This window comes from Poecile atricapillus, chromosome 2 (genome assembly GCF_030490865.1).
Source record: "Poecile atricapillus isolate bPoeAtr1 chromosome 2, bPoeAtr1.hap1, whole genome shotgun sequence".
In the NCBI taxonomy this organism is placed as follows: domain Eukaryota; kingdom Metazoa; phylum Chordata; class Aves; order Passeriformes; family Paridae; genus Poecile; species Poecile atricapillus.
In genome coordinates, this window is record NC_081250.1 from 29,936,762 (window position 1) to 29,963,297 (window position 26,536).

The 26,536-nt window shown below is 37.7% G+C and overlaps 1 protein-coding gene across 1 annotated transcript in view; it reads left to right on the forward strand.

The window, feature by feature from the left end:
* Positions 1 to 535: 535 nt before the first annotated feature.
* AHR (aryl hydrocarbon receptor) overlaps positions 536 to 26,536 on the forward strand; it is a 63,114-nt gene continuing 37,113 nt past the window's right edge. Inside the window, exons 1-2 of the mRNA XM_058831917.1 lie at positions 536 to 1,050; positions 8,691 to 8,878. Coding sequence (XP_058687900.1) covers positions 995 to 1,050; positions 8,691 to 8,878 — 244 coding nt within the window. The 5' untranslated portion in view covers positions 536 to 994. The remainder of the gene's footprint in view (positions 1,051 to 8,690; positions 8,879 to 26,536) is intronic.

Below are 26,536 nucleotides of genomic sequence, written 5' to 3' on the forward strand. Positions count from 1 at the left end.
CTGGGGCGACCTGCGACTGTGACGATGTCAGCCCGGCGGAGAGGGGAAGGGGGGGGCGAACGGGTGAGTGGGAGTGACAGACACGGACCTCACGGTGCCACTGAGCTGGTGTCATATGCCTTTCAACCTGAAGGCTGTGATTTATTCCCATCCACCCACCACCTCCCACCCCCCCGATTGTTTTCTGATATTGGGGCTACATGAGTGCTCGGAGCTGACCTTCCTTCTTACCGGCTGCGGGAGCCCCGCTCGCACGGCTCGCCGGCCGCCAGAGGCTCGGGGTTTTTCCCTCTCCCCATCCCCATGCCCATCCAGGAGCGCTCCCGCCGCGCTCCCCCCGCCGCCGCTCCGGTCCTCCCTCTCCTCGCTTGACCTTCCCAACATGGCGGCTCGGCCGCCCCTGCTCCCTCCGCCCGCCGCCGCCGCGAGGGGCCTCCCCGGCGAGGGGGCGGTGGCGGCTGTCAGCCGGGCGGGGCGGGACCCGGCCGGGAGCGGGCGCGGGGCCGGGCCGGGCGCTGCGGGGCGGTCCCGGCGCCGCGCACTCTGACAGGCGCTCGGCCAGCAGACGGCGGCCGCGCCGGGGTGCAGAGCCCGCCGCGCACCCTCCCACCGCCGCAGAGGAGCCGACAGGGAGACGGCGTCGCCTCGGCGGGGAGACGCGGCGCGAGCGGCGCTGGAAAGCCCCGACCGCCCCCGTACCTGTGCCCTCCGGGGGCGGCGAGTGGGTGTAGCCGCCGCCGATCACCTGGGAACCCGCCCCGCAGCGCCTCCGCCTCCCTTCCTCGCCCGCCCGGGGAAGGCGCCGCCGCCACTGCGAGCGAGCGAGCTCCGGGCGGCCGCGGGCAGCCGGACCGGGGCCCGCGGGCGGAGCGAGGCGAGGGCTGCGGCGCCGGTGGGGCTCGCCCGCTCTCGGCAGCCGGGGCGAGGCGGGCAGGAGGGGCGGCGGCCCCCGGCCGGCGGCGCCCGCGGCGCGGGGCGCTAGAGCCGCGGCAGGATGAACCCCAATGTCACCTACGCCAGTCGCAAGCGGCGGAAACCTGTGCAGAAAATGTAAGCGGCCCCGCGGGCGGGCGAGGCAAGGAGGGGAGAGCGAGCGGCGGGCTTCCCGGGGGCGCGCCGTCCTGCCGCGCAGCGCGCCGCGGGGGCCCGGCGGGGGCGGTGCGGTGCAGGGGCGCCGGGAGTGCCGCCGCTTCGGGGTGCCGGCAGCGTTCCTACTGCTTCTAGGGTTTCCCCCCATCCCGAAAAAAAAGAAGAAGGGAGTGTCGGGGCGCGGAGGGTCGGTGGAAGGAGGGAGCGGTGCCGGCAGCGCGGCGCAGCCGGCTGACCTAGATTGGGAGGCATCTGAGGTGACGGCTCCGAGCGGCGGCTGCGCTCGCCCCGCCGGGGTGGGTGATGCCGCTCCCCCTGCGCACCCGCCGGCCCGCTCAGGTGCCTCTGCGGGGAATCGGAAAAGGCTTGGCCGGTTCCCACCGTGTACGGCCTGCCTGGGAGGGCTGAACCCCCGGCTTGAGCCCTCCGGTACCGCATGAGATGCATTTATTTGTGCAGAGCCAAAGAAACCCAAGTGCTGTAGACCAGTCTAAAGAGAAAAGAAAAAAAAAAAAAAAAAGCAAAAAAAAAAAAAAAAAAGCCTGGTTATATGGTGGCTTTCTCTTTTTTTTATATATTTATTTGAAACTGTGGGAACAGCTTAGTGCTGGAGTAATTTTGTATGGTGCACCTGCTTTAGGTTTGCATCCTAGGTTTTATATGCTTCACTAAAGCGTTAGTCTCATGAGAGGGGAAGTTTTTTTAGGCTAGAGGAGATGCTTAACTTGCACTTTCAACTGAAAGTCAAGAATCTATAGGTCATAAAAAGTAGCAAAGGTAAACTACTGAGTAGCAAGAAAAATAAGCAAAGCTCAAAAAATCCCAGTGCATTTCTGTGGGCTACTTCTGCAGATGTAAAACAACATAGTAGGCTACAAAAGCATTAAAGGAGAGAATGAAAAATATTTGATGTAATCATACTGTGAATTATATGTTTTTAGATTTACAGCGGACAACTTGGTCTTGGAGTTAAGGGATTAGCTTGAGTGCTTGTTTCTTTATGGTTGGAGTTGTTAGAATGAATGCATGTACATAGCTTGGGGTTTTTTACCCCACAAATTAGGAAAAAAGTCTAAAAATGCATATATATTTTATTTAATCCCCCTGCTAGAAAATGCATGAATTATGAAAAGACCAGTGCCCACTTTTTTGACCATTCATTTCCAAATACAAATGTAGAGGTACCTAATTAAATTCACACTGTAGATTTGTCTTTTTAAGAATGAAATAGTGTTCGTTCATGAGGAAATTAAATGTATTGGTGGCATTTGTAGCCTACTATGTCTAAAGGCAGGTGGTTCTGATTGTGAAAGGGTGAGCTGTTTCTGCCTTGCTGGTAAGATCGCTTAATGTCTAGCTTCTTATTAAATTTTGGTTAGCCTTGGCTAGAGGATGTGAAACCTTTTTGTTTTACCTTATTGTAGTGTCTATGTAAGTAATCCTTTTCTCTGTAGCTTCTTGTTACGTAAGTTGGCTGAACTGCTGTGATTAGCTGAACTTGAAGCTTTATTACTAGTGGGAACTATTTATCTATTTGCCTTAGACTTTGCCTTAGGATCAGAGAGAGAAGTTTCTTCTCAAAATAGAAGTATTAATGTTAAAACGGTTTGTACACCTGTAATTGAAATAGAGGCTGATTATTAACCCACCTTGCTTAGGTTACTGGAAATTATTTTTATGCAAGACAATTATCTTGCTTTTAACACATTTATCAAGTTCATGTGGTTTTTTGCTTTTTTTTCTCAAAATACCTTACGCTCTTTGGTTGCTGCTTGTGTTGGGCCAGTCTTGGAGAACACTGCTAGTGGATCAGAGGGCTCTGATTTCTCACTTTTAACTACTTACAGACCACACCTTTAGGCCAAAAAACAGTGAGAGAGGCAATAAGCTTTTTTTTAACTGATTGCAGGAGAGAGGATAGAGTTACTTATTGCTGGCTAATAAAGATTTGACGCTACTGTCATTTTAATCTGTTTGAATTCAATTTTTCCTCCCCTCAGTAGAATTCACAGTTATTCAGAAAAAAAAAAAAAGAAAAAGAAAAAGAGAGAAGAAAAAGGTAGAAGTGATACATTATTTGGACTAGTATCTTCAGATAATCTTTAGAAGAGATATGTGTTGATAGTTCCAATGTTTTGTTTGCCATATATGTACCTCTTAATGGAGCATAATAGTTAGTGATCTGTGTAGACAGCTTATAGAAATGGAAGGAGGTCTAAATATAATGCTATAGTTGCCATGGGAAAAAAATTCAGCAGAAGAAATAGTCTTGTTTCAGGTACAAATAACTCATGAAAGCCATGGTCATAACACTATAACAATTTAAGAAACTTCCTCCTTACAACTCCCAGTTTTTACTATGTGCCCTGTAGGGAACTGAATCTGAGAGGGAATCACAGGCTGTTGTCTGACTGTGCCAAGTGCTGAAATGTGCTTTTTTGATACCATTGGGAATTACAGTATTGCAGCTGAAAAATAAAAGCAATTGCAGGGGAACGTAATAGGCAATTGTTCCTGCAATTAATCTTGTTATCTTGTCATGTAAGGGAAGAGGAAAAAAAAAGATGCTAACCATGTGCACTGAAATTGCTTGTAATATGCTACAGAAATTACTTTCCCAGTACCTTGGAGTCTTTCAATTTCCTCCCTCTTTAAGGTTTAAACCCTGCGAGTCCCCCTGGTGGCAGCAGGGCTGGGGGATGTTTCACTCCCCACTGAGGCTTGGGGAGCAGTGTGTGGCCCCTGCTTTCTGTTTTTGTCTTTTTTTCCAAGTCTTCCAACTTCTTTTATCTAGTGACTATTAAGTGAAGTAACATAGTAGCATTGAAGCTGCAGGGAAAAAAATGCAAGTTTTATGGAAGTGAGGTTTACTGCAGATAGATTCTAACATGAGATGAAAGGTCTTATATAAGTACAGCTCCAGCTTGCAGTTTTTATGTCTTTCTGCCAAATAGCTCTGATTTGGTTTTTCTTTTTTTCAGTGTTTGGATAGGAATTGTTTTGTATAACTGGGTAATTGTAATAGACAAGGAATGGGGTGGGGAGTTCTAAATGCTTCATGCTATGCAAAAAGCATAATGATTTGTTTATATAGTAGACTAAATTATAAGAATTATTATAGGGTTTTCTTCTTTGTTATCTTAAATGTATTTGTGACATTAAGTACTCCAGAGTTTTGACTGATTGATCTTTAGTGGTGAGTAATCCTACTAATGTTAGAAAGCAGATCAGAGACATTTTAATTTACAAAAATTTGGAACTATTTATATGTTCATTCAAGGCAAACAAACAAGAAGTGCCAGAATAAGCTTTCAAAAACAAAGTTCATCAGAAAAGAAAAATAATCATTAAAATATTCCTTTGTGTAAAGCAGTATCTGCTACAAAGCAGTTTGCACCTCTTATTTGAAATGGAGGCAGTAAGACTGTTGTCTTACGTAGAATAAACTTCTTATATATATTTGTCAGTCTTGGCGTAGCAGTATGTAGACTGCTACTTAAAAGTCATTTGTTTTAATGTTTGTGGGGTATTTTTGATTGGTTGGTTTTGGTTAATGTTTCTTGCAAAAGAATACTTTTTAGAGAGATCTGCAGCAACTTTACATATAAAAGTAGAATGGTCAGTAGACAGGAACATAATTTTTTGTTGCTTTTTTCCAAGAAGTGTTGGCTTCTTATCTTAGAAAGTTGTGAAATATGTTAAAACTGAGTGTCAGACTTGCATCCTTGATTGGTGTTCTGGATGTTCCTATGGCTCTGGTTGAATCCTTCATGCACCAAACCAACTTGAACTATTTACTACTGGATGACAAACAGTAGCCCAGCATCAGACGAGTAGCATGTCAGTAATTGAGGGTTTTTTTTAGTTAAATAACTTTACCCCTTCAGCAGTTTGAATCTTGACTAGTTTCTGGTAGAAACTCTGTCTCTACTGAAAGAGACACTAGAGACATTGGAAAGGGTCTCTGCCGCTTCAAGATTGGTTGGCAATGGCTTTAAGAGGTTGACAGACTGCAATTCTTATCTCTTGTTTCCAAAGAAATATCAGCTGAATTTTCAGTACTTGTAAATTCAGTGTGGGAAATAAGTGTAAATGCTTAGAAATATTTTTCAGCTGCTAAATTAAATACAGATTTTTTTTTTTTTTCCAGGATTATATTACTTGCTTAGAGTAACTGTTTTTTCATACCTGGCCTCCATTGAGTGAAATCCTATGCATTAGGAAAAGATATGTTATTGCATGTGCTATTAAATATGAGATAAAAAATATTCAAAGCTGAGAAGATTAAATCCATTATTTACAAGATGACTTGTACGTTTTTCTTTATGTCCCTCTTTCCTAAGCAATAAGATAGTTCTGATGAACTAATAATTTAGGGTTTTTAACAAATTAGGTTTTTAAAACAGATCTCTATCTCTAGTGTTCTTCTTGCACATTCTTTTATTCTCTGATTTAATTTCACACTTCAGTCTTGTTACTAAGGTATCATGATTTTCAGTTCTTGGTTGCTGGATTTTCTACTTTTTCCCCAGTGTTTTACCTTATGAACAAGAGAAACTTACGCTCTCTTTGCATTTTCTCAGAAACTGCTAAAATTTCCCTTTAAAATAATACAAATGAGCATATAAATATTGAAACTTAATTTGGCTTTTTGATAATAATTAAGACTCAGGTAATTGTGCACTTCTAAAAATTTAGGGTTAATGTCTATGAAGGTGCATGTGATGAGCATGTGTAGTGAAAACTTCTGATTAAGTATGCTGTAGCAGATCTGTGAAAACAGCTGTCAGCTGGTGTTATGATGGCAAAACCTTTAAAATCGTTACATCAAAAATTAAATGTTCTTGCTTGTCTTGTAGCTGTTGGGTAACAAGGGTTGTAGCTAAGTCCAGAGGTGCTGAGTGTACAGAGACCTCTGGCTTTTAATTAGAGAATTCAGATTTCCTAAGAAAGGTAGAAGATTAAGAATGGAAAGATCAGCTTAAATACGTTCCCTCTGTTAGTATTTTTTTTTTTAATTTTAAATAAAGCACATCAATGGGTTTAATCTTGACATAGCACAAAATTAGCCTTGAAGATAATTTTCTGCATTGAAGCTGGTCTGTCTTTAGCATTGAGGATTTATATAAGTGAGTGGAAAATGGTTAAGTGGCTGCTTATGCCCCTGGCACTTCTGCCCTTCATCACAGAAGGATCCATTTTTATATAATGAATTTAGTTTGGTGACAAAGGGGAAAATTAGGGATAATCGGTGTTTGATTTGGGGAGAGAATATGGCAAGATTTATGATGCAAATACTGGTAACTTAGTATTCAGAGATGCTTTGAGCTAGTTAAAAGTAAGAGAAATTTTTAGAAAGTAAATGTAAAGTAGAAAAATAATCACATCTAAGTGAAAATCTGATGAGATGACTGCAAGTTGAACATAGTTTCAACTAATTGGTCAGTTTGCAAGTTTAAAGCAATGCTGGGGACAGTTGTTAGGATAGAAAAGCCTGTTACTTAGTGCTGATCTATTTTGTAAAGTTTGTGTGTGTGTTAAATGGTTTTGTGGGGTCCTCTGCTTTTCAGAAGCAGACCACTTTGATTTGATAGTAGTTAGCACGTAACTATTACATGCTTAATGTTTGAAATTCATTATTTTGTTTCTACATTTAGAAACAGACTAATACATTAAAAATATTTAAGAAATAACCTTTAATGTTGCTGCTAATGTTTGATGATTTTTAACTTTAAGTTTTTTTTATTTAAGTTTTGCTAATCATATGGCTTGTACAACTTAATTTTCTGCCAGCATAAGAGAATATGAAGCAAACCTTGCTAAATTATTTAAAGTTTAATGTTGAGTTCCCCCACTTGGGAATGCAGTGAACTGCTGGAGCCAAAGTCATCATTTGTGTCCCAAGCACACATCTAACCAAGTAGTTATCCATTTCCGTTAATGATGAACCTATGGTTTTTTTCAAGAGAAAGAATTTTCCTAATTCTTGATTCAACTGTTTTGCCCACTTTCCAAATGTTTTTAGGCTAAAGCACTACTAATTTACAATATTTACTCTGCAGCAAGTTTAACTTTGTCCATCTGGGAAGTAATTTCTGCTGATATATTGTATTTCTGTCTGTTATCGACATTTTGCATTATGGCATCTTTGTATTTCCAGGCTCCGCATAAGGTTCCTTTATTGTGGAAAACGGCAGTTGTAGTGCTGAGGAGCAGGCAGCCAGGCTTAAGTGCAAGTTTTTGACAAGTGACAATTGAATAAACAATGGTTGTAAAAAGAAGGGCTTGAATTTAAACTAACAAGAGTTGTAATTGAAACATAAAGTAAAAGCAAGCTAAAAATAAGAATGTCCACTCAATCAGTACTCATTTGACTGAAAATACGAGATGAAATTACTTTTCTGTATGGCTTGCTTTAAGCAGTGGCAAAAATAACTGTTGGAGCTTTTGCAATTGCTCATCATATAATGATATAAGGATGACAGTTGGGAGCAGGCTAAATGAAATATTGAAGAAATTAGCTGCTGAATGTCTCTGCTTAGTATTTTTGAGTGATGCATCTTGCAGAACCAACTTTTCTGTGAGAGTAGCACAAATTGATAACTGCTGTACATCTCATGTAGAACTGCAGTACTGGAAAAGTGACAGTGAGTCACTCTTTAATTAGAAAACTGTTTAATAAAGAACATAAAATGTACGATGGCTTAGGCAGATAAATTATTTGGTTTCAGCATTGGCTTATAATGACAAGCCAGTTGTAATTTAAATGACTAGGGGTTTAAACCTTTTCCCAGACTTCTGTGTACGTGGGAAGGGATGAATATCCAAGTATCTGGAATTGGAGCTCAGGGTGGCTATGAATGGAAAATAGCAAGTTTACAAAAACTTCATTATGTAATTCATAACACAAAGCTTTTAAAATTGTTCTTTGTTCTGTACAAAGGCATGCTTTTGCTGTGCTGTATTCTAATGAAATGTCTTCAGCTGAGAGATGACTTAAAGGATGAGCTCCCAGTGTTTCCTGCAAAGATTTTACATGCTGGTTGAGCTATATCTCATGGTTTTTAGTATAGTTTTGGATGTCTAGCAAGTTACTAAAACTTTTATTGTACTCAATTAATACTAGCCTGTTCCAAACTGATAAAAATTAAGGACATCTGTGAGGAATTGTTATTGAAGTAAAAAAGTGTACTGTAAAATTTATTTGTACACAAATATTCCTAAAACTTATTGGTATATTTAGAATACTAACATTTGGAAGAATTCAAGTGACATTTAACTGAAAATATAGCAAGCTTTTTATAAAAATTGCTGAATCTCAAAGGTTTCAAATGTTCATTCAAATGTTCAAGTAGACATTGTAGCTGAAGCTGTTTCATTTAAGAGCATGTGTGTTGGAAGGGAGATGAAGCCATTTTTTTTGGTTGTGTTTTTTTTTTAACAATTTTTTCAATTTTTTTTCCAATGGGAAACAAAGTCACTTGGGAAAACATTTTGGTTGTTACAGATTGAGACAATATGTAATGTTAGGCTTGGCAAATATTTGCCTTCATTTTGGAAAGGGAACTGGCATTTATATTGTGCTTGCTTTTCTGCCACAGCGTAAAGCCGTCCCCGGCTGAAGGAGTCAAGTCCAATCCATCCAAGAGACACAGGGACCGCTTGAATGCGGAGCTGGACCGCTTGGCGAGCCTGCTGCCTTTCCCTCAAGATGTTATCGCCAAATTGGATAAGCTGTCTGTGCTCAGGCTTAGCGTCAGTTACCTGAGAGCTAAAAGTTTTTTTGACGGTAAGCACTGGGAATTTATTTGGGTTTGAACTGCTTGTAAAACTCGGTTTATGCCGTATGTTGATTTCAGCTGTTTAAGTACTTAAAACTGTTAAATTTATCTGAATTTTAATGGCACCTCCTGTTGTGTGAATGTATACAATGTGACTGTATAAAGTAAGCTTTCCACTTTCTAGAAACCAAATGTAACTACTTATATTTCACTTAGGTCACCAGTCATTCAAAGCTTTGCATTTGGAAGTAATATTGCCCTTAATGAGTCCTTCAATCCTTTTCATCAGACTGTCAAAGATACCCAAGAGACTTCTCTTTTCCCTCTGAAAATTGCCTTAGTAAAACTATTACTGTTTCAAAATATGTCATATGACTTCCCATCCAGCTGTGTTTTGCTTAATGATGCATCAAAAATGACTTTGCTTTGATATAAAGTAATTGATAGTGCCCCTTCCTACAGTTAAGTACAAAGGTGACTTGTAAAGAATAGAGACAAAATCTTTCCTATGTCCAAGCCCTGGTTAATACAGGACATGAGGCATTAAAACGACAGCTAAGGTTCTCCAGTTATGTGGGCAGGTGTACTCTGACCCCAGTCCTAGCAAGAGTAATAAAGCAGCACTCAGTCTTGTCATGGGGTCAGAAATGTGTGTCCTTGGTCACCTCTGAGCTGGCCAAGGAGTCCTGCTCCTCTCTCTCCTTCACTACCTGAGCTGCTCTGTAGGGTGCGATGCACTGGTTGGCTTTATGCCAGTTCCTTCAAAGGCAGAAACAGTCTGATCCTATTCATTGTAGGGTTAAAGCAAGGAGCTTGTATTCAGTTAATTGTCCTGTTCTTTTACCAGTCACTGAGATTTTACAGTTATTATGTTGAAGAAGAAATCTTATTGATCAGATGTAGCTAAAGAATCTTGATTGCAATGGAGTGGATATTAAGTTTCAAGTTGTTTTTAAACTTTCTTTGACATTTAAATAACCGCTGTCCTCGTCAGTTTAAGATTGTCTCAGCCTTCAAAACATGGATGAAAGGATTCAAAAAACCTGTCTAAAATAGTTCCACTTTTTCCTGCAGGAATACAGAATGTTTATTTTAATTTATTGTATCAACTGGCTTCAGTTTATTACTGCTTATGAATCTATATTCTGTTTTATTTCTTGAATATATCCAAGTGTCTTGATTTCTGTGCTTGTTCAGGGCAATTCTTAGTATGAAGTCTAAGCTCTAAGCCTAGAGCTGGCCAAATATTTCTAGTGGTGCTTTTTTAAAATACAAATATATTCTCCTATCAAATCAGAATTCTCTTGGCACCTCAGTTTCATGAAAATCTTTGCTACATGTTTTCTCAGGTAGACTGCTATAAAAGAAATTATTTTGCTTGTCTGTGTTCTCTTGGTGAATTGAAGAAATTCTGGTCTCAATTAAATGTTTTTTGTTGTGGTTGTTTTAATTATGTTTTCTGAAATAATTCCAAGATTTTTTTTTTCTTACTTGGGATGAAGTGAAAATAGCAAATCTTAATTTCTTATCTCAATTTCTCATGCAATGGAACTGCTTGATTTTTATTCTTCCTGCCTACTCCCCCCCTTTTTGAAGGTCCTGGAATAAAGTTTAAGGCTATGATTTCTATACAGGGAAATAAAGAATTGATACTCTCAGCAGAAGTTGTCTTAATGGGTTTTGTTAGCAGAAAAAGTCTTTTTGCCACTTTTTTCAGGCCTTTGTGCTTGTAGGACTACAGGTTAGTATCAGTCTCCATCTGAGGGCATTTAAAGACCAACATTGATGACTAAAGTGAAGGTAAACAAAAGTAACCAATTTATGACTACCAGACAGAAGAGTGAAAATTAGATCTTTATACTATTTTCGTTGTCTTAAATCACATGGAATGTATTTCAGTAAAATTCACCTTCCAAAAGAAAAATTAGTCCTTGGAAGAACTGAATCAGCAAAAAACCTCTGAAGAGCCCTAGCTTTGATTTTCGTACTCTGTCTATGCAGTGCTTCTCAGAATGGCTGTTTTGCAAGAGTGTTTGGTGTATGCGGAAAAACCTGTAGAGAATAAATCTGACAAATGCAAGAGGGAGCACTGATTGTCACCTTGAGTGCCTAGACTGAGCCAGCGCTCCACTTCATTAACGCAGCATGCTGAAGTAAAGGGAAACGCTAAATGAATAACAGGATGCAAATGGGGGGTGTGTAAATTCCTGCGGAAAGTAAAATATAAACGCGTAATCATATGATCTTGCTTGAAAGGAAACCCAAGTTTTTGCTGTAACAATAGATATTTTTTTTCAAAGAAAGCACTTGCATTTTTCCAAGTTTAAATAATCTAGAGTGAATGTCTCTTTTCTGAAGGTGGAAGTCTGGGGGGAGAAAAAGAACTGTTTCATGGAAGACATCTCAAAAAGTTACATCAGTTGAATAAATGTGCCTCACTTAAATGTCTACAAGGTTTTTTTGGTGTTACTTAAAAGCTAAGTGTGTGCATATATATATATATATATACATATATAAAATATATAAAATCAGAGAACACCACCAAAGAACACTTTTGCTTGACCCTAGTTGTTAAGATGGTAGAATGTTACAGAATGTTCTTTGCAGCTAGAGTTTTTCTATAGTGTCTACTGAAATGGTAGACCTCTGCATGCTTGCCATATTAATATTGCAATAACTATTGCAATATTAATATTGCCACATTTTAGGTTGTAGGAAATAGGTATATGGTGTAAATAGGTGTACGCATTTTACTCTTCCACAACCTCAAAATATCTTAGTGTTGGTGATTGTATTCTGTTAAGCAGTTGCTTTTGATTGTTGTTTTTTGTTAATGAAGTTATTGCACTGCTAAGTGACCCTTTACATACACTATAGCTTAGTGTTATCAGGGTAGTCTCAAATCCACATGATGTCAGCAAGCTTTCTGTATGTCCATGTCAAACACCCTGTCATGCTTTTATATGTACAAATTTGACCTTGACTCAAGAAGGAAATTGTAGTAGTGGATTAAAATAGGGAATCTAAAGTCTGTTTCTTTATAAAGTCTTGTGTGGAAAGTCAAAGCTAAAAAGTGTTTTAGGGTGGTGTCTCTTTTCAGCCACGCACTTCTACCTGCTGTACTGAAGTGGATTAACAGTCCTCAAAGTCAAGCAGGTTAGCTTAAATCACTGCTGGAGTGTTTATTTTGTGCGTGTAAGATACTTTCTGAAAGTGGCTTAAGGCAAGCTTTTTATTTTTAAGAGACTGTGATGAAACAGGCAAGTGTCTGCTGACAATCAGTAAAGACTTTGTGTGTTTTCCTGGTATTATTTCTGTTCATTTTGCTATTAAGTGGCCATGCATGTGTGCATTCAGCAGTGAAAAATATAAAGTAGAATGTGGGACAACAGCTCTTTGTGTGAATGCAGGTTAGTGTGAGCTCAGCATCTGGAGCACAACTGGACAATCATTTAGGCATAGCCTATATCTCCCATGCATACTAAAGGAAAAAGCTCTTTTGCCTCTAGCTTTGGTCCTTATATGATGAATTGATAACCACTTAAATACTTTAGTGTGGTAAAGAAAAGCATTTATAATTTTTCTTCTTGGAATTTTGGTGAAACAGATTAAAGGATTAGAAGTAGAGTTTGTATGACTGATCACCTTTTTCATGTTAGGGGTCATGATTTTTCTTTTTAAAGGTGTACAGAGAATAAAGGAGAGGCTTGCAGAATCTAAAATGAGGTAGCTGTGCTACGTGTGCGTATCAATACATTAGAAACAAAATTCAACATGTTGCTTATTAATTGTCCTTTCATCCATTTCACTAAGAATTCATGTGGTTTAAAGTATGTGGGGTTTTTTTCCCTTCTTGCTTATTGGGCAGTATTGTGAATTTATAGAAGAAAGTTTCCGCTCAAAATTAGTTTAGAATTGGTTTCTTATGTGGGATGCTAGTGATTCTGGCAAGCACAGCAATAACAAAATAATTAAGATTTTTTTTTTTTCCACTGAGTTTGCACTGCCTTTTTTCTTTAACTTTGTAATATAATTAACACACATTCCTTGGCATTGTATGGCTTAAATTTGCAGTGCAGCCATTGTCATTGCATAAAATGTATTTTTTGATAATGTGTTTCTCCTGTCATGCCCACTGTTCTATCATAGTGTATGCTAGAGAGAACAGACTGCATGAGGTTCCTGTTCTTGAGAGTATGGCTAAGATGTAGAAATGGGAAGGACTGGCAAAGTGGGAGAAAATGTATTTATTCTATCACACTGAGAAGGGCAGAAACATATTTCCAGTCTAGCAGATAAAGATAACCTTTCTGCCAAGCATCAGGTGGCAATCTGGAACAGAAACCTGAAAGTGCAAAAGTTATTAAGACACAGCCCAGTAAGACCAGGATAATACAGTAGCTCTGTCCTGACTTTTATTTTAGATAGTTACGATCTTTGCCTGCTGTGTCTGTTTAATACAGTTTTCCTCATGTATTTTTTGAAAGTGTGACTTCCCTTTCATGTTACCTCCTTTCCCTGCTCCTGTCGCTGCATACATAGATACTTGACTCATTGGGAAAAGCTGAAGTCCTGTAGAGCAGCAGAGTTAGGCTGTACTTACTGCTTTGGAGTGTTTATGTGCATGCTGCATAGGAATTTGCTGTTGCCAGCAGCTTCTAGTGGGTCTGGCTAGGATTACTTGATTCATGACTGTCTTGTGCTGTTTTTCTACACCCAAGGTAGAAAATACTCCATAGCTTGGTTGTTCTCTAATTACCTTTTCTGTGTCTGTGCATACCATGCACATTAATTAATTTTCACAGTTTTGAATGAAATTCTTTGAATCTTGTCTGAGAGTTGGAGGAAAAAAAATATTTGGGAAAAGAAACCCTAACCCAAACAAACCAACTCTTTCCTTTTGTACTGTCTTACCCTCCGCCCAAATCCAAAATTAATACACAATGCAAATCTTGGAACTGTATAGTTATTTCAGTATCAGACCATTCAAGTTATTTCCTAATCCATGCTTGTTCTTTCAGTGCTTGTCTCCTTTTTTATTTTTTTTTTTTCTCCAAAGCTCCCCCCTTGCCCCCAATGCCCTGAGATTCACACTGACCATTTGGGACTGTCTGCTACAGACTATTTTAGCCTGTATTTTACGTAACAGAAGATAAGTAGGGATTTAAGCCTTGAAGTCCTAAATTCTGATCTTCAAAAATGATGATTAGAGCCGTGTAGCTGTGACATCACTCTAAATCTCAAAATGTGTATGTTTTCACAATCTTAGCTTTTATTTTTAGGAGTGCTGTGTCACTAAGCATCTGATGCATTTGGATAGCTCTATACCCCCATGGATTGATGGAATTTAATATAACCCTAACTGAACATACAAAATTGAAAGTTCTGTTTATATAACAAAGTAAGAACTTAAAATGTTAATATATTTGTAGTATAAGAGAAGAAACCAGGTCAAACACTAGCAGTTTGTGTTTTTTGGATTTTCTTTTCCTGTTACATTCTGGTGTTTCAATGGTTGATGTTAATCATTGTTAGAACTCCCTTTGCAAGGAAGAGAAATGAAAGGTTATCTCTTCTGTGCCCTATATGTATTATTTAATCAAAGGCATATGAAAAGTCAGTGTAGGAGCCTCTTATGTTCCATAAAGCTGTTGTAAAATTTCTTGAAAACCCTGTCCCAGTATGCAGAGCATTTTTTTTTTTCTCTCTGTAGGCCTTGTTAATAGGTAGATTAGTTTTAAGTATTCTCTTCTGGGCTTTGCTCTGGATTCCTGACTCTTGTTTGCAAGATCAGAGTCTTATCCTGTTCTAACAACATCAGTGTTCTGGAGACTGACACTGTTGTATGACATTCAAACCTAGAAGAGGTAGCAAGATAAAAAGCCTAGCCTCAGGAAAGTACTACTGCTTCTCTGGCCTTGTATATTCCAGGTCTTGTGATTTTTGCTAACATTATTGCTGTACTACAGCACCTAAAGATAATGAGATTTGGAGCTTTTTGGGTTTGTTATCCAAATCACCACTAAATGCTCCCTCCTCCAATGACTGTTTGAGTGGAGAATTATAACTAGAGTTTGTACTGGGCTCTCAACATCTGTCTTCCATGGGCTTCATGATTCATCCATCTGAATTTGTAAAGTATGGTTTGCTTGACTGTGACCTTAGAAATATGTCCTAGTTATTTAAGGCTTCAGTATGAATACACATTAAAAATGTGTACAAATAATCTACTAATACTGGAATAGTTTTTGTTGCTCTCTGTGCTGTTTGTGACTCAGCAGTTTTCCTCCTGTGTATGCTTGCCAATGGGAGAAATGCCCTAATTTTGCCTTATCAGAATACCGATAAAGTCAAACAGGAAATAAGACATGTATGACTGAGCTCTGTAGATGTTTACAGTTCTAGCCAGTTATAACATTGTTTGTTTTTCCTGAGTAAACAAAAACTTCACCTCTGTTAGAACAGTTTCTGCTGTTCATGCGTATGCTGTTCATGCTGTTCTGCTGTTTATGAAAACTTACATGCTTTCATAAACTACTTACTTAGAGAATGATTGCTTTGTGAATTGTTTTGGAGATCCAGCTAGATAACTAGGAGCTAATTCTATTTACTAGAGCTTGGTCATTGTAATTGTTTAATTTATTAGTTACCTCTTTTAAAAGAGGTAAAAAGTAATGAATTTCAAATGTGCTCTCCAAAATTTCAGGTAATGTACTGATAAATGTTTCCTGGGAAAAGTCTCTTGGGAGCTCCTGCTTATCAGTGCTGTGTCCAGTCTGTATGTTTAACAAGGTATTCTGTTAATGATGAAATTTAACCATACTTATCCTAGAAACTTAAATTAACTAAACTGTAAGAACTAGAATGAATAGTTATCTGAGCTGCCTTAAGAAAATAAATAAGAAGAAAATAACTTTGCTGCCTGCCAGCTGTGAACATTAAAGGGGACCTACAAAAAGGAATTAGTTGCCCTTAGTGATGCATGCTAAACTGTTTTTAATTGAACAAAGAGATGCTCATTTTTTTCCACTGAATAATTGCCTTTTGAAATTCAACCCATGTGCCTTTTGAATTGCACAGTACTGCACACTTTATGCATGGCATTGTATAACATCTAATGAGCTGAAATATATACATACTTGGCCCCTCAAGACAAATTCTAACTGATCACATAACGTAGGGATTACTGGAGTAAGTCCACTGCCTGGCTGGTCAAATAGTCTCACTTCCCCATCAAACTCTGTTGCCACATCTTCAGTACAATTCCTGTGGGCCACCAGATGACACTAGCTTTGTGAGTGAATTCACTTTTTCCTCTTGATGTCTCCATCTGAACCACAAACTGAAGGATGATGTCTTTCCTTTATTGATTCTTTTCTTTATGCCGCATTTTTAAATAGGTTGTATTTTACTTATTTGGAACAAAAAATTAGGGTAGCATCCAGTCTCCTCCTTGCTTATACCATTTGTTGTTTGGTTTACTTTTACCAGACAGTGATAAGAGACATGCCTAGGACAAAACAAAGAGTCTTTCTTGCTTGTCCTCACAGCTGCTCTGAATTTTGCTTTGATGCTGTCATGCTGTATATGGTGCTATGTGTAATATCTTACCAGATACCAGACTGTTGATTTGATCACATTAAAGGATGCTGAAATACATCTGGTCTCATACAGCACACTGATCCTAAAGGCTTTTGTTAATATGCTTTCTTGACCTAGTTAATGGGAACTTTGTAGACAGGTGAAGTCTATTAATAGGTCTGATGATCAGTTACCTAATTGTGTGGTTTGTAGCTGATCCTTCAGAAGGAGAGCAATGCCAATATGAATTCCCGGTCAGTATGTCATCAGGTGGCATAAATGCTAATGAGCTATACCTAGTGATGTAGAAGGGAAAAATATTTCCCCCTCTTCATGCACCCCATCATCATTTGAAGGTAGAACTCAAGGCTTAATGAACTCCTGCAGGAAAGGTTTGGGCACCATGACTGAGAGTTTTTAGGAATTAATTAGCCTATGTGTTTCTGAAGTGTCCCCCTTCCTTCTGTTTGTCTTGATCTATATTAGCTGACTGTGAGCCCTGTGCAGGAACCCTTGCAATTCATTACCTTCAGCATTAGGAGCATCAGCTACAGTGCTTCTTGAAACATGGCTGTACTGCTGTGAACAGGCTACTGCCTTAGTTAAGTGAAGAAATTCTTCCTCAGCTTTTATCTGGTGATAATATTTGTCTCATCTATAGGCTAGGGGCAAATCATGCTAACAAACAGACTGCCTTTTATGAAGGGCACCTGGTTTTGTAGACAGCAGGAGACAGGAGAGCAGTTAATATTGTTTCCCTTGACTTTTACAGGGTCTTCAATGTTGTTTTTGTATCACCAAGCTGGTGAGTTAACATCTCTCCAGAGAGTCTTGCCAGTTTTGTCCCAAATGATCCATCCCACTTCCCCCTGTGTACCACCGAGGTCTCACTGTCAATCTCAATGGCAACCTGGGAAGGTCAGGGGGTGACAGAAGTTGATTCTTCTGATCAAATTCTGATTTGTAGGAACTAGAAGTTCCTGCAAAGAACAAGGAAGGAATCATCTTTCAGACCAAGGACATGCATGTGGCTTTTAAAAAAATAAGCCCATGGGCTCTGACAGTGCAATAAGCTGAGAGTAACTCCCATATCCCAAGTAGAGAGAAAACAGTCTTGGTCTGGAAAGGAAACAATCCTCCAAAAGCCCACTTGATTCCTTAGCTATAATTCAGTCATTTCAGAAAGCCTTCTGCTAAATTGATGAGAAGTTACAAATTGATACAGAAGTATAACTTCATCTCTTTTGGTGAAATACATGTTTTCCTCCCTCAATTTAAATAAGAGATATATCTGTTAGAAAGTGCTCATTGATTAATATTTTTATATAGGAAGGGTTAGAATTGAAGGTTCTTGTAAAGAAACCTTCCAAACCGCTTCCATATCCTTTTAATGCGGTAGTTGCAAAACTCCACATTGCCTTTTACTAGTATATAATAAATATAGTATAGAGTAAACTGTCCTCTTTCATGTATGGAATATAATTGACTGCTTCTGTTTTTTCAGTTGAAATGGTAGAGAAATTCCCCAGGCAAAAATCCTATGAAGTTGCTGTTCAGCCATCAGTTCAGTGAAGATAAAGTTAAGGCATTGTTTCAGTTAAAAAAAAAAAAAAAGAAGATAATTTGAGATAATGTTTGAGTACCATGTCCAAGTTTGTGTGAGGTGAGTTCCCTAATGAAATTGATGGATAAGAAAATAGCTGGGAACTGCAAAGGGAATTTAAAATACACTTTCAGTTCCTAGGCTTTATAATAAAGATTAATACAGATGTATAAAAAGGAACTGTTGTTTCAATATGATTTTTTTCTTAAGCAAAGAGTTTAACCATTTCAGAATTAATGGTTTATTAAAAAAAAATTAAAAAATATCTAGGATATTTGCTGTCATTTTTCTAGTTGCTATTAACTTGTCATCTTTTCTACAAACCAAAAGCCTAACAAATAACCGTTTAAACAATATGTAATATTTTATTAGCTTTTGCTTTGTTATAACATATTGAAAAATTGTTATAGGAAGAGAAAGCTCTGATTTTAGGAACCAAAGGCTCAGAAGTAGGAAACTGTTAATCTAGGTTCAACTTCCCATAGATCTCATTCCACAAGGAATTACTTCACTTTCTTCTTTGATTTTTTAATGCCTCACCTCAAAAAAAAATTAGGAAGCCCTTTTTCCTTCCCTTCTTGTGGCTAAAGCAGTATCACATTAATAGGTCTGATGATAAGTTAAAATTTACCAGCAGGCACCTCTTGCTAACCTTTTTTTCTGAAGAAACAAATACCAGGAGAAGCAACTGAATGGGAAATAGCTCAGAAGAAATGTGAATATGCCAGGATATGGTTTTGGTGATTCAGCAGGTGACTGTTGTCTCTGTGATATTAGGGGACAAGACTTCATTGCCTCTAAGTCTTGAAACCGCAAGCAATATACAGTTTGCTATGTGGTTGTTAAGCTTCAGAGCCCAAGTCAGAGATTACAAATTTGAACAACTGTATGTTTCCTGAAATTTCCTTTTCTTTTTTAAGTACAAGGTGAAAGCAAACATGAAGTTTTATTCCTTATGTGTGTTTTAAAAAAAATAAATCTGAACTAAAATTTTACCAGGTGAATAGGTGCAACTGGCTAGCCATAAAAGCACTGCACACTAATTGCTGTTCTGCTGCATTATGCATATATCATATGCAGTCATTCTTGAGGCTCGTTTTTTTCTCAACTCTGCTTTAAGTTGAGGAGAACTACCATTGATGCATTAGAAGCTTAGAAATTCCCATCCAACTTTATCCCTCTCTGACAAAGACATAATAGTTTATTCCTGTTCCTGCATTTACAAGGTCTTGTAACCTTCTGCCCGCTTCTTGCTCTCAAAAATGGCAAACTGCCTTTCAGCTCCCATATAAATCTTATTTTGCCTTCGACATTCTCTCAATCTCGGAGCCTGTTGGGGGTGTTTAGAGCAAGATGCACAGGCATGCTTTTAGGCTTTAAGGGAATGAGCATTTATTGCGTAGTAGTTGCAACTCCTTATGACTCCATTTTTATTTTTCTATTCTTTTTTATTTCATCTTCATTCTCACACCCAAATCAGGAGCAGTGGCTCCTAATGCATGGCGTGGTTTGGAACCATCTGCTATAGGAAGTGCAACTGTTTGTGTGAGCAAAGACTTGAGTCTTCCAAGTGCAGCAACTGAACTCTAATTTTTGTAGGCTCATGCATGTTGACTTAGTGTGGTGTTTCAAGGCTGATTAATTATCATGCTGTGAAATAAGTTCAGTATCAGTCACTTAAGGAAGAAAAATACACAACTTGGTTGTTGGTTTTACCTTCTACTTAAGAAAGCAGGGTTGTTGAGTTAAGTACCGCTTTGTAGCAACTGAGGATATGTCCCCCATTTAAAGGAGACTACTGCATAAACACTTAACATTCCACACTTAATAATGCTGTTAAATCTTTCTTTAAAAAGCAACATTAAAAGGGCTAAAAACATATAAAAACCTGAGTTCAGCTACCTGTGTAGCAGAGCTTGGGTTGGTTTTAATCAGTGTTGTGAGCAATTCAGTGGTGTATAATGGTTTTTCAGATTTTTAACAGCAGATAGTTTATTTATTTTAATCTTTTAATGGTCTTAGGAGAAACACCAATCTAATTCAACAAGCAGTTTAGGGCTTGCTGAGCTATGTTTTGGGAATGGATCAAAAGAAAGTATACTGTGAAAGTTGAGGTAAATCATCCCATACACAATCTGGTTAAACTTCAAGTTCTTGGGTTAGGTGAATGTTTTAAGACAGAGTATGGTACATATGTTAAGCAAATCTAGTAAAATCTAATGTCTTCATCCTGTAAAATGTTTCTAAAACCAGTAAGTGCATTGCTTAAATGTCATTACTTCAGGCAGATTTAAGAATGTCATAACTACTGTTAATACTTTTAAAAGAAGCATATTCTACATGGGTGTGATATGGTTGAGAAAAGGGTTCAAATACTGTACTGTACAACTAATATTTTGCAAAGCATTTTGCTTTAAGCATGCAGCAGGCATTTTTTTATTCATTACTTTTATTCATAATTTTTCTGTAGTTCATAATGCAAATTTACAGTTTGTTAGTAGCAAATTTTATAGACAGTAGGGGCTGTGACTTAAGGAGTGAGATTTAGCCAACATTTTGCACATTTGTCTGGGTGGAAGGAAAAAAGGACATTAAGAGCTCAGGCATTAAACTACTGATTTTCATCTAGCTTTCCATTTTAGTGTGTCTAGCACTAGAATGTGATCTTTCAGACATGATACTTGTAGTATCTCAAAAGTCAAGAGATCTTCAAGAATTTTTTTTTGAGGATAAACTGCTGATATTACAAGATTTGAGTGTTTGAGCTGAATTAGGAGTAGTTCAGAGAACACTGTCAATGATATTTACAATTCCATTTAGTCTGATTTGTATATTTTTAAAACATTTTGAAAACAGTGCTTGCATAGTCAACTCACTTCAGAATCCAAGAGCAAAATAGACATTTGCTTCTCTGAAACTCTGTTGGAAGAAAAGGTTGCTAGTTTCAGTTCAAGATAATTTTGGATGCTTCTGTTGCTGGTTTAATTTTTGCATTAATTTTACATTAATTTAATTTTTGCATTAATGATACAGAAAAGAATATGGGTTGAGAAAATGTTTTAAAAAAAAGGTGGTTAATTGTCTGGACTTTTGAGTGTTATGATGTGCTAGGTGGTTTCCTTCTCAGACACAACTGCTTACTTATGTAAAAGTGCTTGCTGTAATGAGAATAGGCTTAAAAAAGAGCTGGTTTTGCTGGGCAGGCCAAGTAATTAACTTTTGAAAAAAATAAAAAGGCTTGATTGTGACAAAAAAAAATAAATAAATCTGAGTGGGGCTGTGTGTGCAAGCAGATCACCCTTCACCAAATGATTCTGAACTGCCTACTCATCATTGTGTCATTTAGGATATGTTAGAAATCAAAAGTTGGGGCAAACTTTCAAGAAGTCATTAATGCGTGATATGGATTAGTTGTATTTTTGACTTCTTCCTCAATTGTTTTCCCAATAAAATATAGAGTGTAAAAAAAATGGAATCGTATGCAAGACTGGATGAAAATAGAGAACACTTACAAAATCATTAGGATACATATCAGAGAAGTAAATAAGACAGACATCTCATAAAAGAGAGAGAGAAAGCTGTAAAATCACTACACAAACAAGAAGTTTAAAAACATAGTTAAAATAACAAAGAAGGGCATTTTACATTAAGCAATAAGGAAGCTTGGAAAACGGTGGAATATTGAAATAAATGTTATAAGCTATATAGGAAAAAATAATTCAGGCAAACAATTGGATTACTAACAATGAAAAAAATGTAGTGGGTCTTACAGTGCCTCTTGTAACTAAAGAGAAGAAAGCATTAGAGATTCTAATGACAGAATTAGGTTCCACCTCTCATGTGCAAGAATGCTGGTTCAGTCTTACAAGCTTGCTTCTTGCGGGATTTGAATCCATCTGCATTAGACCAAAACAGAAGAATGCAACAAAAAACTTGCACAAATCAAGAAACCGTGGCTGTTTGAGAGGAACCTTAGCAAGTGTCTTCATTCCATGCCTTGCAACTTCACATTACTTTGCCATCATTTTACATTACCTGCAACATCCATACAGTCCATGTTTATATGCTGCAAAGGAGATGTGTTTCATCACATTCCCATTCATTGGATCAAGCTAGCGCTGTGAAATGCATCTCCTCTGTGCAATACTGTGGCTCAAGTGAGCCACTACCTCTATGTACAACGGCATGTTTTTGGAAGGGCTCCCACTCTTGCACTTGAAATAGTGTCTCTCTCCATTAAGAGGCACAAAACTGTCTGCTGTCCTTTTGTGCCTTCCTCTAACTGAGGACACCTGTTAGTGTTATGTTAGTGGACTAAGCTGGTCAGACTAACCTAAATAGCTGAGACTGTCCTTCAGTTATAACCCTTCACCTCATTTTCTCAATTTAAGCTCCTAAGTGTCCTAGAAAAGAATGTAGCTATGTTCATTTTTACCTCTTCCCTCCCATACAGGGAACCCGTATGTAAATTATTTCATAATCTCTTTGAGAAGATTTGTCTGATTCAGGAGCATAAATGAATGGGGAGGGAAGGCAGTATCAAGTGGAAGGCGATAGATTCAGATGATACACTATTAGATGGTTAGAACTTTCAAAAAAGACTACTGCTCTAAACCCATCTGGGAGAAAATGGGTGCAGACTGTTTCAGTGCTGTTTAAAGCTATGTGCTGCCTAAAACTCGTCTGGGTGAAATCATACAGGAAAAGATCTGACTCCCTTTGCATTTGGTAATGGTCCCCAAGCCCACAGTTGCTCCTGTTGATAAAGTGGGTCTTGTTTTCATTCAAGATGAAAATAAAACACAGGAATTTACAATGTATGTAAATATTTTCATACTTGAGGTATCTTTCAAGTATCCTGAAGATTCTTCGTCTGCATTAGCTAACCCCACTCTGTAACCATATTAAAGAAGATGTCAAAGTAGAGACACGTTAAATTAAATGGAAGAGATTTTTGGAGAAATTGCATCAATTTTTTTTTAAATTTTTTTTTTTTTAGGAAAGTACAGCAATGAGATTACACTTACATTTCAGGCTTTTTCCGATATTCTGACTCTGGGTTTCATGATGTCACTGTCTTCTCAGCTACATGATTCTTACAGGGGTCTCTCTAGGACTCCCTGATGGGAATTCCTGCCTTTATAGAGGTGTTTACTGATTTTTATAAGTCATAACCAAGTTCTCTCCTTTCTGGTTGCCTTCTCTGATGAAAGAACCTAGTAGTTGCTATTAAGAACCTTTTTCTCATCAAAAATTTGAACTCAAAAATTTGAAGCTTTCAAGGAACTTTTAAAATGTGAAACATACTGTTTAATGTGCACAGATATACTTCAGGCTTATAGGTACGTGGAAGGTTCTCTGGAAGATATATAGCCGAGATTATTGCTTTCCAAGATATGACACTAGATGATTTAATCTCCCCTAATTAGAAATTTAATACTTAACAGGATGTAGCTCATGTGGGAGCATCTGAGAGATGCTCTGGGAATCAGTTCTGCATTTCAATAGCTTTATGGTTTTCCTTCTGATTTTGATCATTGTAATCAGCAGGAGCCAAAGCACTAAGAAGTTTCCCAAAATGCCACTTTCTTTTGTAAAAATATGAAATAATAGGAAATAATAATAATAAAAAAATCCATCTAATGGGTTATCTACTTCATATACATTATATTAAGGCCACTGAACTATCTTCTTCTTAAGACATTGATAATAGCCTTAAGCAATTTACATTTATATGATAATTGTGTGATTTTTTAGTAACTCAAAAATTAGTCTCAGGTAAATTGTTATCTGATGCAGTAAGTTCAAATATAACATTGCTGCAACATCACCTTTTCTATGTACATCTCTGAAAATAAATGTTGCTGTCTACTTTTTGAATGTGATCATGGACTACATGTTACTCCAATTTAAGTATTCTGTATAAGAAAGTTAATTGCATAAGATAAATGGAACTAAAATGCAAATTATAAATAATTTTATAAAAGCTGATTATTTTTTGTATTTTTATGCCATGCAACAGTGAAAGTTGCAATCAGTTCTTATTCTTTTGTTTATTTTATGAGCAGGATGAATTGCTTATAGCAGAAGCTTTTGCTGTTTTGCTTGCAGAGTGAGTTGATTCCAGATTGGATGTAAAGTATTTGTTGAATTTATTCTGCAAGGCTGGCAGCTATATATTTATGTATGCAAAGTGCAATACTGCTAAATGTTTGGAAAGAAATAGTAGATTTTTATTGGCACTAGGATCTAAGGATGGAAATGCCATTTGGTACATAAAAGCGAAAAACTGTAAATTACTACAGTACTAACTAGACTAAATATCCATAGTTCCTTTCATGAGAAATACATTACTGGATTACATGTAGTTTCTTTTTAATTCACCCCCTAATTATGTCAGTCATGTTTGAGGAGAGAGACAAGTATCAATCAAGTATCAAATCTGCATGAAGAGCAAAAAAATAAATCTGATACATTAGATACTACGTTTTTAATAACTTTTTTTGTTGCTAAAGCTAGAAGTAGACTAGGAAAGCTCATAGAACTATTAACTTTTTATCTTCCCTGCAAAGCCAAGCTGTCTTGGAAAAGGAATGCCTGGCAATTCTGTGTCTGTGATTTTGTGAGACTGAACAAGATCAGTTAAATCTCAGAAGTTGTGTATATCCTTTGTGCAAAACCAACAACAACATAGATAGCACCTGTTATTTTGTCTTGGTACAGCTCAGTACCTTCCTCTGCTGTACATTAGTGTAGTCACCACCAGTCATGTGTCTTTTTAATTTCCTTTTACACTTGAACTTTTCAGTTTAAACATACCTGAGAAACCAGTTATGCTCTTAGCAGGGTGAATTTTATTTTGCTGAGTAGTTTATACATACGTACCACAAAGTTGAAATTGGATAGACTCATTTCACTTCTCCTAAACTGGTCAACTAACATAAATTATGAACTTTTCCAATAACCTTGCACAGCCTTGTTTTAGTTGAATGTTTGGGTCAGAGAGAGTTAAGAACTGGTTATGGAATATTAAAACTTGGAGTGAAAAGATAGTAATGGTAGTTTTCTACTCTTTGTTAAATGTAATGTTTGATCCAGTGACATCTAATAATTGGTCATCAGATTTGCAAATATTTGATGTATGCAAAGGAGGCTTATAAAATTGTGGGGTTGCATCTGTATGTGTTACTGTACATGTTCTGCTAAGCTTTATTTGTGCTCCAGGCTTGCATTAGCTTTTGAGCTCTGCAGCCCTGGCTGAAGCTGAGTGGTGGTGAATGTTGGACTGTGGTGATTTATTACCCACTCTGTTGAAGAAGTATCACTGGGTTTGTTTTATTTGAACGCTGTGAGCTGATGCAACTTAAAGGCAAATATGTTCCCTGGTAAAACTATCCAAGCTGTGGAGCAAACCATGTCTACTCTTGGGTTGGAAAGCAAGCTGGGGGAGCATTTGAGGGCTGTTTCACCTTTCTAAATCAAACTCTTGCCATCTTATTACTTGTGTTTTACTACTAGAATGAGGATCATTCAACTTTATATTCATTTGGAATGCAGATACCTGAAGCTGAGCCGTGGAATTAATAAACTAAATCTAGAATGTGTCTGTATGTAGGCTCTTCTCCAACAGATATGAAAACTGCTTGGAGATGGAAACATAATTATATCCTTTTATAAATGAATGTGATGTATTAAATGTAATGGTAAAATTAAATCCTTAAATTATGATTTGCAGTAGTGTTATAAAAATGGTGACGTGCAAGGCAGTAAGGGGGATGTGTATAGCTTTTGCCAAAAATTCTCATGTTGCTCTTCCTTCTTTTGTACTGTATTGTAAGGTCAGGGAGATTAGTATGAAGTTGTGCCTGGAATCAATCTGAACTTATTTCTACAAAACAATTCATAGCAGCGGTATATTTAAAAAATAAAAAGTTATTATCAGAATATGCCATAATTTATAAAACTAATTAAAACACTCTTGGTGAGTTCAGCATCCTCCTGCACAAAGAGCTGGGATGCAGGAAGGAAGTGGGGTTCCTCTCACTAACAGTCACCATCTGAATCCTGCAGAGAGCTCCCTGTCATCTTTTCATCTGTCCTGTATGCATCTCCCTCACTAACATATTAAAACTAATAATAGATTCTCATTCTGGTTTATCAAAGCTAATCTTTAATTTGATGGATTAATTTTAGAACTAAAGCAAATGTCTTAAATATGGAAGCAAAACTTAGTTTCTATTAAAAGATTAAATATGGTGAATAGTTGCAACTGGATTATTTTATATAACAATATATCTTGTCATTAATGACAGTTGTCAAAGGAACATGTAAGTGTTATTAATAATTTAAATGGCTTAGTAAAGCAGATGGAGTCAATTGAGTGAAATTGTCACTAGAGTATTTCAAGTATTTCTGCACTATTTTAGCTTACATTTTAAATTGTTAAGCTAAATGCATATATTTTTGTAACTGTGTCTTGTGT